We start from the raw sequence: 15,292 nt of genomic DNA on the forward strand, positions 1-15,292 counted from the left end.
TAATAATGAAACTCACAAACATTCTACCCAGGGGCATGCCGTGCCACCTGTGTTTGATTAAAATCGCCCAGATTATGTCTTTTGCCAATTCCATTTTTCTTGATCAGTTAAATAAATGCATTGCTAGAGGCCTGTGTTCTTGATATCGGATCCAGAGTCCTGCCTGAGTTGACAAATTAAGTTAGACCTGTCTCACCTAAAATAAGATTACAACACTAATCAGGTGCCTGATGGATGTTTTGTAGGTAATCAGAAAACATTTAGGGGCGCCTGGGTGGCTCAGTCGGTTAAGCGTCCGACTTCAGCTCAGGTCACGATCTCGTGGTCCGCGAGTTCGAGCCCCACGTCGGGCTCTGGGCTGATGGCTCAGAGCCTGGAGCCTGCTTCCCATTCTGTGTCTCCCTCTCTCTCTGCCCCTCCCCTGTTCACGCTCTGTCTCTCTCTGTGTCAAAAATAAATAAACGTTAAAAAAATTTTTTTTTTAAAAATTAAAAAAAAAAAGAAAACATTTAGAGTTGGAAATGTATTCAAGATGGTTTATTTTCATCCTTTGATTTTCTAAATGAGGAAACGAAGGCTCAGGAAGGCCAAGAGAATTATACAGCTGGTTTGTGTCTGAGCTAGAACTTGAACCCAGGTCTCGTGATGCCCAATCAGATACACCTTCCACTACTCTACGTTGCCTGCCTCTCAACCTCAGGGGTAGGGGAACAAAGATCAAGTGGGCTATTTACCATGCTGCAGTGGTGGCCTATGGACTATCACTTTCTCCAACTTCCGTTATTGCAAACACTGATAAGCAGTCACTGCATTTTTCCCATTGAGCCTGTACTAAGCCTCAGACATCCCAGACATCCCCCCTAATCAGAAGGAATTGTCACACAAGATGGAGACTCTCTGCCTTCCTTGCCACAGCTGTTTTTCACAGTGGGGCTGTCCATTCCTTCTCCCCCTATGCTGGGGAAGTGTGTGTGTGTGTGTGTGTGTTTGTGTGTGTGTATGTATACACATGTGCACATATACACGTGTACACATGCACATGCACACGCCATCACCACGGCTAACAGTTCCAGTAAAAGTTGACTTTATGGGAAATACTATCCATAACTGGAAGTATCAGGAATCCCTCGTTCTCCCCCTTCATTAAGTGATAAGTGACAGTGCAGTGGAATGGAGGGGCAGGGTCTGTCCGGGAAGAATGTGTCCATGTGTGGTATAACATCTGTGTAGGATCATTCTGCTGTGCTCAGAGGAATAACTAACAGGTCTGGGAATGCAGGCCTGGGAAAATGAGCAAGTTGAAGTTCGGGGCAATAGCTGATGTGTGGAAAAAAAATAAGACTAATAGAATGTATGTTTGAAAACTTAATAGAATCTTGAAAAAGATTGCTTATTATATACACATTTCAAACACCAATATAGAGTAAGTTCAATAAACTCCTCTGAATGTCCATTACTGAAATTAAACAGTTATCGAGATTTTATCACATTTGCTTTTACTAGGTCTTTTTTTTCTTTGCTGGGACATTTTAGAGCAATTCCTTGATGCTATGTAATTTTATTCCTCATCCTTAAACATACATTTTTAAAAATGTGGACATTTTGGGGGTGCCTGGGTGGCTCAGTCGTTTAAGCCTCTGACTCTTGATTTCAGCTCAGGTCATGATCTTACAGTTTGTGAGTTCGTGCCCCATACCAGGCTCTGTGCTGATGGCACGGAGCTGGCTTGGGATTCTGTCTGTCCTCTCTGCCCCTCCCCTGCTTGTGCTTTCTCTCTCTCTCTCTCTCTCAAAATAAGTAAATACAATGAAAATTTATGGACATTTTTTTCCCTAACCACATTGACTGATCACATCTAGCAAAACTCATTAATAATTTTTTGGTATCATCTATACTCTATCCATAATCTAAATGCCTCAGTTTTTAATAGAATCTTTTCATCAGGTTGTAGAATAAGAGAAACATATCATGACTTGTATGCCAGGCCCATCCCACCGTACGAATTTTTCATTGTCCACATCCTTAGTAGGACCGCAAAGTTAGAAATCACTGAAGACCAGGTGAAGGCCCTAGAAACACACACATTATTGTTTGTGTTTCCACAAACACACATTATAGAATGGAGTGACATCTATAGGATGGGTGACCCTGTGCTTGGTCATGGGTGCCAGGCTTCAGCGTTGCCCTGGCTGGATCACTGCTGTGAAACACTGGAGCCCCAGAATTCATTTGGGCTTATAAAATACAAATACGTCAAACCTTTGAATGTGCTATTTATTTATGAATGTTAGTGACTAAGCAAAACCTGTTAACTAGAAAAAAATGATGAGCAGTGACAATCGAAGGATCAATAGTTCTCCTAAGTCCCTTTCTTGCTTGAGCACACCACATGAACACCCAGCGGAATTTGCTGTGCTAATTGTCCCACAGTCCTACATGATGCAAAGTCCTTCCTCACACTGATGTCTGGGAAGGCAGTTGGCTTCTATACACAAACAGCCACATTCTCAACCCAAGACACATTTACCACCCGATTGCCAAATCTCCACTTCACCTTGTGCTGAGGAAGAGGCAGCCCTGGCAGTGCTAAGTAGGAAGCATTCACAATTCTGTAAGCTTCTTGTTATTACAGTTGGCTTCCTGTTATGCAAAGGTAGAAAGAGGGGGGCCCTTAAACTATTGCAATGGATGGAGACACGCGCCCACAAGAGGCAACTGTACTCTGAATTCCCAAGAAACATACAAGCTCCAAAATGTGGACACCAGAGGGGTGGCCCTGGAGAGGCACCCTAGGTTGAGAGCATTTGTGAGTGCAGGAGACTTTGCAAGCCCGAGACACAGGAAGCCACTTCTCTCCCTCCCTTCCCCCTGTCTCCGCCCCCTCTTCCCTCTCTCTCTCCTTCTCTGACACCACCCCCCTTTCTTCTCTCACTCACTCTCTCTCCTTCATATTGCTACTGAGACCACATTTTTTAACCTCTTCCTGCAAAAGACAGTGATCTGGCCTAAGTGTCTTTCCAAAACAAAATTTGCCTTTTTAGGTTGAAGTGCTTACTTGCCAAAAGATGAAGGGCAGGGGCACCTCGGTGGCTCAGTTGGTTGAGCTTTTGATTTTGGCTCAGGTCATGATCTCACGGTTTGTGGGTTTGAGCCCCATATCAGGCTCTGAGCTGAAGGCATGGAGCCTGCTTGGGATTCTCTCTCTCTCCCCCCACTCAAAATAAATAAACTTTAAAAAAATTTTTTTAAAAATGAAGGACATTTCTACAAGCTATAGAACATGGGAAAATTAAACCTGCTCAGTTCCTGACTACGGAGGCAGGCGTTCAGAAAATAACTTTTAGAGATTTCTTTGATTTGGGTTATGTCAGTTTGTCTCATTTCAGGTGCACAGAGAAATCCCCTTGGCTATCCTCATCTTATGGCTTGTGGCTTTTGGCAGGTGGAAAAGATTTTCATACTAAAATTAAAAACAAAGCTTAGAATTAAAAGAAAAATCTAGGAGAGTAACCACAGGGTACACTTTTCCTAAAATTTAAATGCCAGGTCTTGAAACTGAAAAGATTTTAAAAGTTTCCCATGTCCCGAATGGTATGGGCTTTAAAACGGAGGGCAGTTTGTCTTGTGAGAGAAAAGAGAAAAAGAATAAAGAAAGTGAGTCTGAAGGTTCTGAGGTTAAAGGCCTAACTTTCTTCTAGGAGGGCCATCTTCCCACAGTCTGGTAACCGGATAGGCAGGTGTGCGTGTACATGCATGTGTGTGTGTGTGTGTGTGTGTGTGTGTGTGCGTGGGCGTGCACGCACATGTGCCTTTCACATGATTTGTGTGGCTCCCCTCAGCCCCTTTCTCAGCCTGGGTGGTCCACTAGCTGTGAGCTGAGGTGTGGGCCTGAGTAGAGGGCTAGCCTGGGTTAACTCCTCCCTCTCATAGGTCAGTCACCATGGGCTTTGGTCGGAGTCCTTAGGTCTCTTCAAATGAGCTTGGGCAGAGAGCTGGTAAGACATGGCAGGACCACCTAATACATCCATCTTCCTGTAAGACTGTCAGGACAGTCTCCGTGATGGGCTTGGGCTTTCAGCACTGTCTTTTGTCACTGTTTTCTCAAGACCTATTGAGGCTTACAGAGCCTACAATGGACAGGAAAAATAGCACAAAATTATTTATGCATAATATTGAGGCAAAATGGATACAGGCTGAAGCAGGTGTCCCACATGAAGGGCTGGGAATAGTGCCTTTGTTCCCTTGCCCAGGGCAAGGGTAGCACTGTCTCTTCTTCACTTCCCATTTACCGTCTGCCCCTGTGAACTGTTACACATTGGTTCCCAATTTAGGTGCCTCTCTTTACCACTAGAATACATGCTTCCCTGTGGACAGTGTAGTCTACATATGGGCATTGGGTTTTGAAATCCAATTTCTAGCAGTATAACTGGGGCCATTCATTTCACCTCTGTGAGCTTCAGATCCTTGTCTGTAAGACAGAGATGACCCTTGTCTGTAACACAGCTATTGTGCTTCCCATAAAGAGTTAGCATGAGCATTAAATGAAACTAGATTTATAAAATGTTTGCACTGTGGCTGGCATGTGGTAAACACTCAATAAATATATCACTATAGATACACATCATTATTAGATCAGGCTTTCTATCTTCTATTGGTCACTCTGCTGGAGTGGGCGCATGTGAATGCATCTAGAAATCCCGTGAACAAGTAAACTGGCCAATATTTGTTGCATATACACAATACCTGATAGTGGCTTGCTTTTCATTCTAAAATGTTTATTTCACTTAACAAATATATATTGAGAAACTTCATTTAACCAGATACTCTTCTAAAAGGTATGTTTAGATTGGTGAAGAAATTGGTAAAACCACCGGGCCCTTGGGAACCTACTTGTTGATGGTTGAGCTTTGATTCCATTGTCTTCATCAGTGCAACTCTTTTCCCATTCTAATTTTACCAGAAGGAAAGCCTCAACTAGATGCTAATCTCTCCTTAACACTTCTTGATTCATGACTGATTACGAATCCCCCTATTTTATACAAGGAGAGTGTGACATGGCTGATGTCATCAAGAATTAGGGATGGGACTGGGGCAGCCATTGGCAACAGGGGGTGGTGGAATGAATTTTTGTGTGCCAGGGTGCACAGTAAATATTTGAAACCCTACAAGTCTCAATCTTAATTTAGAAGGTTTCCTCTAGTTTTTAAACCCGGACCATTACCTAGCCCTCTGCCCTGCTTATAAGAAATGCCCAATAAAATTTTCTGATTGGTTAATTAAAGAGATAAGAGAGAAAGGGTTTTTGTTGTTGTTAAAAATCCATGCTATGAATCTTTTATTTGAACATTACTCAACATTATTTTCTCTCCATAACTCTCTCTCTCTCCTTCTGTCTGTCTCTGTCTCTCTCTCTCTCTCTCTCTCTCTCTCTCTCTCTCTCTCTCACACACACACACACACACACACACACCTCTCATGCACACATGCACACATACACCTCCCTAATTTCTTCATTCCTCCCAGTTAACTTTTCTGCGCCAGACACTGAAGCTCCTCGGGATACTGAAATGAATAAGACACGGTTCTTGCTCTCAAGAATCTCTTTATAGTTCCAGCAACTTATCACCTGCAGACTTGTGATAAAAACACAAAGATGTTTATCCCTGAGGCCATGGGGCCTCCAGTTTACCTTTGTAGCCAAATATACCTTTCTGAGAGAAAAAACTGAGATCAGAAACTCAAATACTTCTTCAAAAAGAACCTCTTGCTTTTGAATGGTGCTTTGTATCCTTAATGAGCTCTTGCCGAACATGTGAGGTTGTGTAAGCGTGCACTGTACTAAGGCCTTGACGGAAAGGATGAATAGGGCTGAAACCCACTGCTGCTCCTCTCATCAAGCTATTACTCTGGTGTGGGGCTGCATCCATCCATCCAGAGACAGAGGAACCTATTTCTCCACTCAAAGGCACCATCTGCTCCAAACACTGCTCCTGGCCCAGAGATGTGAAATGGGCCTGAACTGGCCCTGGATTTTGCTTGGCACAGAATCACAGCCTCTTTCCTCTCATTTTGCCCTTCCAAGTGGTAGCCCCTGCTCTGTCCCCAAACTCTTGGTGATCATGGATTTTCTTGCTACACTTCCTTTTTTCCCATATTTAGACTTTCTGTAAGGTCTTTTTAAAGTCCCAAGGAAAACAGTAACCTTTTCTATCCCTTACCTAAGTTTATCTCCATAGCCTCGATTTAAAAGCGCTTCCCTCTGTGCCAGTGCCCTGTGTGCCCAGGCTTTTCTTTGGTTTCTGAACATCTGTTGTGCTACTTTTCAGATCTGAAATTTTCACAGCACTCCAATCTCCTGGCATTCACTTGCACCTCTCCCCCTAATCTCTTTCTTAATTCCCAGGCTTTACCAGTCAACACCAGAGCTCTGGAAAAGTCTACAGCTCTTGGTCCAGCCTTGTATCCTTCCATGCCAGGAACTGGATTCCCCTGTCTGTTCAAACCCACTTTGTCTTCTGACCTCCTTCCCTGCCTCTATGACTAGGTATTCCAGATCCTTGAGCTATTTGGGGACAGGGTTGTATCTGGTTGATCTTCTATCCCAGAACTGGACATGGTTCCTGGTGCACACCACGTACTCAGCCAATGTATGTCACACGAACAGATGGAGAAGGCTACCTTACTCGAGGTGACCCCAACGCTCATGCAAGTCTTCGCCTCCCACTCCTCCTTGTTTGGCCAGGTGCTGAGGTCTGGTGGTTCACCTCACAACTGCCTCTCCTATTCTATCTTTCTCCATTACCACCGTCCAAATTAGGCCTCTGGATTTGCACCTGGAATATTGTACAATGTCCAACCAGTCTTCCCTTTTTCCTTTTCTCCCTCTCTCCTTCCTTTCATCCCTTCTCTCATCTTTGTCTTTCCTCCCATTTAACATAAAATCTAGTCCATTTTAATAATAATAACCTCCATTTAATGCCCATGTTCTAAGAAGCAGACAGTGGTTTGGGTCTGTCCACCCATCATTATTCATTCTTATAGACTAGCCACCAGCATGGTATATATCATTATCACAATTTCACAGAGGAGGAAATGGGTCCTCACAGATTGAATATGACTCACCCAAGGCTACATATGTGGAAGCCTGTGCCCTCTGCCTTCTCTTTGTCAGGCACTGTGTTAGCTGCTGGGGATTCAAAGATGAGCAAGTCCAAAGGAAGAGCCCCTATGTCCTTACAGCATACATGGGAAGGGAAGACAGAGTAAGAAAAAGGGACCAGGCAGGATGAGAAGTGTTTTGATGGACATGTGTTCCCAGTTAAGAGATAACAGAGCCCACGGAGTGACTGAGTCTGACAAGGCTAGGAAGGCTTCTCATGGGAGATGTGGCGTGAAGTAAGTCTTAAAGGATGAACAAGAGCTTTCCAAAAGGTCAAATTGGGGGTGGTTGGGGATGAGCAGGGAGAAGTACAGTATGTGTGTGAAAAAGGAGCAGGAAATGCAGGAGGAAAAATATGGGCTCAGAACTCCTGGTAGGGAGTTTAGCCCACATCTTTTAGGATGAAGGGGTTGGAGGGTCATCTGAGGCTTTAGGCAAGAGAGTAACATGAGCAGATTTGTGTTTTAGAAGGATCATGTCATAGATAATGTCACCAATGGACTGGAGGTGAGACTGGTAGGAGAAGAGACACATCAGGAACTATTGTGGAAATCCAGAAAGAGAATAGAAGGGTCCACAAAATCAGGGAGGGGGTGAATAGAAAGGAAGGTTAGATCAGAGAGAGAGCGTTGTTGGTTGTGGTGACTCTGTGGAATGGGGCAGCTTTCTGGTTTAGTTGGTTGGCTGGGAAGACATCACTCACAGCACATCATGGAGATCAGGGGAGGTAAAGCAGGTTTGGGTGTGTTTGTGGGTGCAAGGCAAAGGGAATGGTGGAGGTAAGGAGGGGAAGGTGATATATTCACTAGCAATGTGGTGACCTTGAGATTCCTACCGAGGTACTTGCAGGCAGTTAGATGGTTGAGACTGCAGCTCAAGAGAGGGTTTCTGGGGGGTGAAGCGTGTAAATTCTACTCTTTTTTCAAAGCCATTTAAACATGGTTCTCAGACTAATGCACCGCTCATATCATCACATTGAGAAAATACCCAGCTTTGAATGAACTATTAGCATCTCACCCATAGATTTGAAGCCATCTAAAATAGAAGAAAAACTGAAGTGGAGTTGAGAGCAGATAGAAGAAATATCTCAAAAGTTGACCCTAGAAGATTTTGTGATTGATTATTTTTGGGGTTAGGGGTCAGAAGATGGGAAGATGAAGAAAGGAAGTGATCACGCTTCCCAAGATGACTTCTCTGTTTATACTTCTGTCTTGAATTTTCTCTTGCTCCAACTTGGGGCAGAGAGTAGGTAACTTCTACTGCGGAAGCATCATCTGGCACTTCTGGGCATGTGGCATTTCTTCCATTTCTCTTTTCTTTTTGGTGCCCTCCCATAATGCAGAGTAAAATTCAGCATACACTGTATGTACTATTATGTAACTCATCCATATTTTCTCATGGGCCTCCCTTGCCAAGGTACATGGAGTGCCTCCATAGTACCTCTCAGATCAAGGCTGAGTTCCTCACTCAGCCACCTGAAGATACTTCTTCTCAGGGACCTCTAGCTTGGTTTTCTATTTGATGAAATGCTGCCCCATCATTTATAATCCATTTTTGTTTCATGCTTAGTAATGATAACACTCAGATTCCAGGAAGTGCTAACCAGTAGAACTTTCTGTGATGATGGAAATATTCTCTGTCTGTGTTGTCCAATACTGTAGCCGTGAGCCACATGGGGCTACTGAGCACTTGAAAGGTAGCTGGTGTGACTGAGGAACTAAATTTAATATATTTTAATTCATTTGCATATACATAGCCACTCACAGCAAGTGGATACTGTGTTGGACAGCACAGTATTAGGGGTCCTTCTTTCTCTCTCTACTAAAGTAAGGGTGGGTTTCTGATTTTATGGAAGCCCTCACTTCCCACTTCCCCAGAGCTTTCTGTAAACACTTAGCAACTGCCTTCTGACTTCCCACCTTGCCTCGTTTGTCCACAGCCCCTTCTCCAGCCCACAGCCTGGCTCAGATCTCCTTCCCCCAGGGCTGGGAGTGTGCACTCTGTGTGCAATGACTGGCTCACAAGCAAAGCTTATCACAGTTTTTATTTTCATTATGAGAAACAGCTCCATTAATAGTAACAGATTTCTTTGTTTACTTTATCTGGGAACAAGTCACACCCACAAAGAAGAGAGACTGTTCAAAGGAGCTAACAAGGAAATTTAGCCCCAAACAAGTCAAACTTAAAGCCCATCAGGATTCCTTCCTTGATATTTGAATCATTTCATGATAGGTCTGGCTGGTAAGCAATGCTGAAGGCCAAGGTGGGAGATAGCTCTGACATGGGACAGAAAGCTCCCTTAGCCTTAGCCACTGGCTCATTGGAGCCCTAGCTGTCACTTCTGCAGTGTTTGGGACTAATTCTAGCCTTGTGGAGGCTTGTACAGAGCTATCCACACTCAAACTGTGGTGTGTAGCCATACCACTCACAATGAGGATGAGAACAGGTACTCAAGAAGCATTGGGTGGAGGTGTGGGTGAATGGTATCACTTCTGGAATATAAAAGATGGTCAGTCAAGGCCTTGACCATAATGCAGGCAGACAAGGTGGTTGCCTATAAGGCACACGGGCATCAGAGTCCCTGTTGGCCAGGTCTGAGAACATAAGCTCTCCATACCTCTTCTTGCTTTTGCCAGGCCATCCTATGATGCACAGATATTTCTAAAGGATGTTTTGTTTTCACATATTTGTCATTGTCTTTGCCACAACAGAGCATAAACATTTCACAGAACTAACCGCAGATGAATATCCCAGCAGCTAAGTGCTGTGCTGAGTTAATTCTTTTCAATTATAGTGTCTTTTTGGCTTCTGTTTCCTCCATCCCACTCCTTCAATGCTGTTTGAGACCTGTGGTTTCTCCCATTGTGGTTCTAACAATTTCTTTGGGTCTCTGGGGGTGGCTCAGGATGCCTGAGTCCTCAAAACATTCATGTGACATCTGCTTGTTTCTCTTCCTTCCTGGGCTGGCTTCATGTGGTGACATCACCTCAGAAGCCAACTAAAGGCTCCTCATTATGCCCCTGTTAGGAAGGTGGCCGTCCCTCCCAAGTCTGATGCTGCTTCAGGTGAATGGTCACATTGGGCTAGGCTATGCTGAGGCTATTAAGCTGAAGAAGAACTCCCCCAAATTTGCTGGAATGCCTCACTCTTCCATTTTTAAACAAATTCTGTGTGAACCATTCTTTTCATTTCTGCCTACAATCTATCCTCTTTCTAGGACAGATAGGAGTCTTTGCAAGTAATGGTCTCTGACCTAGAGAGACAGAGCTGTATACAGTTCTTCAAATTCCTTCCTCCCATTGTATTCTTGCCAAGACCCTCCTATCATTCTTTTAGATCATTTACGCAGACTTACAGTACGTGACTAGCCTCAGAGTGGCTGTTCTTTGAGTGACAGGTGGAAGATTGGAAGATCATGAAGACAGTAGTTAACTGAGGAGCAAGATCTAAGATAAAATTCTTTTTTTTTAAATGTTTATTTTGAGAGAGAGAAAGAGCATGAGCGGGTGAGGGGCAGAGAGAGGGAAAGAGAGAATCCTAAGCAGGCTCCGCCCTCTTAGCACAGAGCCCAACGTGGGGCTCGATCTCACTAACCGTGAGATCATAACCTGAGCCGAAATTAAGAGTTGGCTGCTTAACTGACTGAGCCACTCGGATGCTCCTAAGATAAAATTCTTAACTGGGGTGCTAGGACGCACTGATACAAAGCAAACCCTTTGCAAGCATGCTGCCAAATTGGCATCAGAATGTCAAATGACTTTTTTCTGCAACTGAGTTTCTGCACTGTTAAGATGATATCTGTCTAAAAGGAGGAAGAATCAAGTATGCTTTGTCCCCTGGTGTACCACATGGTATGATCTCTCCAATTTCTAGTGGGAGGTGAGGGGTCACTGCAAGTTACAATGTATGTGACAGGAACAGAGGCTCCTTGTGAGGATCAAGGGAACAGAGTCCTCTGGAGACAGCAATACAGGACTGAAGGGTAAAACATGTAAATAGGGGGATAACTCTGAATACAATTAGTCTGTGATGTCATAAAATTCTGGTATCCGGAAGTATGCCATGAGCATAGATAAAGTTTGAAAACCACAGGCCTAGAAGCAGATAGAAAGAAAGGAGTCAAAAGCAATAGGAAAAGTTGTCGATTCAATGCATTAAAGATAGGAATGAAGGAAGAGAAGAAGTTGATTACAGAGCAACATTCTCAAATGCAGAGGGAAGTTTAGGAAGCTGTCAGAGATGATCTCCAACCTTGTAGCAGGAAGTAATGTCACCTGTTAATAAAACTAACAAGTGACTTTAGCTTACTTTGGACCAGGTACTGTCCAAGTTATATATATTTATATATGTTAGCTTGTTTAATCTCCACAATAATTCCATAGAATTATTATCTTCTTAACAAGCAAGGAAACTGAGGCTCAGAGAAGTTGTGTAATGTACTCAAGCGTCCAAGAGCCAGAAAAGGAAGAGCTGGTCTCCAACCAGGCTGGGTGAAATGGGTAAGAGTGAAGTTGGCTGCATTCAGCTGCTTTTTGCACGGACCTGCAAAAGCTGAAGAAAGGGGCTGTAAGACAGAGACTTCTTCCATCAAGGATAGGAGTGCAGGCACTGGGGGCTGGCAGCATGTAGCCAGGATGGCACTCTGATGTGGTGGAACTCTGTAGAAGGGCACTGTAGAACTGGCAGGAAAGAAGGGAGGTGGGGCTCAGAGGATATGTTCAGCAGGACCACAGGCCTGCTGATGGATTGCTGGGGAGGGAAAGAAAGGAGACAGTTATCCCACCCCGGAGTTACCTTGGAGACAAGCTGTGGACACTTGGATCTGATCCAGTGACAGCAGAGCTCTGGTGTGAAAACAAAAACCAACTGCGAGATACCAAGGGTTGAGGGTCTGAATTCAAATTCCCCTGCTGTTTTCTGCTGGCAGATTTCATTTTCCTTTCCAGTGCTTGTGTGTCGTCAGCGCATGGAAGGGTCCATCTGGCTGACCCTGTGGTAGGAAGGCAGCTACAGTGAGGCCCCTGGTGGAGCATAAAGGGCTGTAAACACTCTCAGAAGGCAGGGGACAGAGCGGCACTCAGGGACACTGGGCAGGAGCATTCAAGGAGGTGCCAGCTTCCTGCACGTTGGGGGCGTGGACTGGGCAGGGGGTTCGGGGCCTGCTGGGGAGGCACGCTGCCGGACGACGCGAGGTCCCAGCGGGCGCGCCAGCTCCTGCCCTGGGGACAGTGCCCGGCCAGCTTCCGGCTGCCTCTGCAGCTGCGTGGGAGTCCCCGAACCCTCCGAGCGGGCACTGTTTTCTCTCTTGTCAGATACCGACTCCCACGCAGGAAAAAGGAAGCACCTTTTGTCAGATGCTGCGGCCACTTCCTCTTCAGAAGGCTCCAGCCAGCCTTTCTCTTTGCAGAATGACGGGGCCGGCCTCGGGCTCCGGACTTCTTACGCATCGGGCCTCCGGCTGCCTCCGGCTTCCCTGTCCCCGGCCAGCCCGCGTCCTGAGCAGGCCCCTCGGCTGCCCCTTGGGGGTTCGGGGCTTCGTCCCTCCTGCAAGCCCGGCCCCGTGAGCCCGGCCTGACTGGGACGCGGCCCCCTGGGGCTCCCTCTGTGGCCTCGGCGCCCACCCTCTCTGCACGCCGCTTCATGTCCCTCAGCCAGCCTGCCTGTCTGTTCCTCTCCACAGCTCGGTCCAGGAGCGTGATGACCGGCGAGCAGATGGCCGCCCTCCACCAGCCGTCCGCCCCCAACCCGCTGGAGAGGCCCATCAAGATGGGCTGGCTGAAGAAGCAGAGGTCCATCGTGAAGAACTGGCAGCAGAGATACTTTGTGCTGAGGGCACAGCAGCTCTACTACTACAAGGACGAAGAGGACGTGAAGCCGCAGGTACCAGACCGGCTAGGCTGTTGGTCCCTGTTGGCAGGGCTCCCCTGTGTGCGCACGCAGGTGGGGGAGGCACCCGCAGGCCTTCTCCCTGGGGCTGGACCCGCATCCATCCGAGAAGTGTTCCCTTTCTCCTTTCCACCAGTTTTTAGGCAGGTAAACTGAGTCGCAGAGATGACAGGTGATCCTCCACGGCCAAGATCGGGGGTGCGCACTGAGGAGCTTCCCAACCGCAGCCCTTAAGTCAAGGCTGGCGACATGGTCTTGGAGGGGTCGCGGTGTATGAGGGCTCAGAGAGTGGATTTGTGTTCAGGAGAATTGGTTTGTTTGATTGACCAATATTTATTGAACATCATTTATGTACTGGACATAGGTACATATGTCCAGGATGTTCTGAACAGGTTGTTCTGGATACTTGAAATCAACCAGTGAGTAAAACAGATAAAAGTCCCTGCATGTAGAAATTAGAAGATAAGGGGAAAGACAGAAAGTAATAAATAAGGAGAGTATGTGGTTTGTTAAGAAACAACTAGTTCCAAGAAAAAAAAAAAAAAGAGTTAAGGAGAGATCAACCATTTGGGGGATGTGGTACAATTTTACAAAGGGTGGTCAGTATGGCTGAGGAAGAGAGGCAATTAGTCAGGTGGGTCTCTGGGGAAAGAGGGCTTCAGGCAGAGAGGAAAAGCAGTGCAAAGGCCCGAAGGTGGAACGTGCCTGCTGTGCATTGGGAATAGCAAGGAGTCAACATGGAGGCAACGGAACTAGGGAATGAGATGGGGTCAGAGAGGGGAGGGCAGACTTGAGGGGTCACAGTGCAGATAGCAAAGAAGACCACTACACTGAGGGCTATGGGGAAGCACTGGGCTATGGGGAAGAAAGGGGATATTCTTTGGCTTATGTTGTAAAAAGATGGCTGTGGCTATGGTGTTCAAAATAGATTCAGGGCCAGAGGCAGGAGGCATGGTGGTAATCTAGGTGAGAGGTTGTGTCATTTAGAATGTCGGTGGGAACTGTGGGCTAGAGGAAGATGATCAGGTTCTGGGTATACTTTGAAAGTACAGCAAACAGAATTTCCAGATGGAATGGATGGGGTCAGAGAGGACTTTGGTCCTAAATCTTGGGACTAGTGATTCCTCATGGCCAAAGTAGTGCATGAAAGTGAAAGGGGGTGCCATTAACAATTATCCTGGGACCCCAGGTTTAAACTGCATGTCTTGGAGCAACCAGGATGACTGGCCACCCCATCTAGAGCTCATGTTTGTGGAGGTGGAAGAGCGGGGTTGGCCAGAAGGAGCTTATTCGGGAAGACAGATTCCAGAACCTTCTGGATTCAGAAAAAAAGCCCCAAGAAGGGTAAGGATATTGAGGGTGGATGGCAGGGTAGGTAAAGAAACTAGACAGTCATTTTGGGAGAGTGCAGTTCTCTTTAAGAATAAGCTTCGGGATCTGTGACACATCAGCAGCACCTGGTTAAGCAGGCCCTCCACTTGAGGGCTGTGGGTGTCGGTCACTGCAAAGGTTGGAGAAGGGCCAGAGACCCCACCACAGACTGGGTTCTTGCTCAGTGTCCTGTGCCTGGTAGCCAGACTTTCTTTTACTTTACGAACAACCCAGGCCCTATCAGAACCAAGCAATTATAGGCTAAGGTGATGGTGAGTAGCCGATGTATGAAGTCTTCCCCTGTGCAGATTGAGGGAGGTGGCACTAATACATTAGCCTTCCCAGATCAGCAGAAAGGATGGCTCAGTGGGGTTTATTTCCACGGGGTGTAGACGGTAAGAGGTGTCATATGTCCAAGCTTGTGTTCTTTTCCTGGCTCTTCTACTGTCTGGCTGTGTGATTATTTCATTGTTCTGGGTCCTCCTTTCTTCTTTTGTAAAATGATACAATCATACCTGGCCTGCACTTATCACAGGCTCAAAATAATATGAAGCATGTGTAAAAAACTGTTTTGTGAAAACATAAACTGATATCAAGGGTTAAATAAATTATTGGAGGTCCTAGCTTCTCTCCTTTACTTCTGAAGGAGGCAACTCAAAATCCTCTCAGGATTAAAGTAGCCTAGGATAATTAGGTAAAGCTTCTTCTAGGATGCCAAATATGTTTTGTTTTTTTTTTTCCTAAAGGAAATCTGTTAATATAATACGATCACTAGGTTGAGATCAATAGGGTGAGATCAATAAGTCAAATAAAGAAAAACTACACAACCTCTAAATTGTGGCTACAAGAAGCATTTGATAAAATCAATTACTCATT

General features: G+C 45.7%; 1 protein-coding gene across 3 annotated transcripts in view; it reads left to right on the plus strand.

The window, feature by feature from the left end:
* The window catches only part of ARHGAP25 (Rho GTPase activating protein 25), an 89,738-nt gene that overhangs the window by 29,152 nt on the left and 45,294 nt on the right, over positions 1-15,292 (plus strand). For all 3 annotated transcript variants that reach the window (XM_042981606.1, XM_007083387.3, XM_007083388.3), the window contains one exon: positions 12,840-13,039. In XM_042981606.1, coding sequence (XP_042837540.1) covers positions 12,840-13,039 — 200 coding nt within the window. The remainder of the gene's footprint in view (positions 1-12,839; positions 13,040-15,292) is intronic.

This window comes from Panthera tigris, chromosome A3, assembly GCF_018350195.1.
Source record: "Panthera tigris isolate Pti1 chromosome A3, P.tigris_Pti1_mat1.1, whole genome shotgun sequence".
NCBI lineage: Eukaryota > Metazoa > Chordata > Mammalia > Carnivora > Felidae > Panthera > Panthera tigris.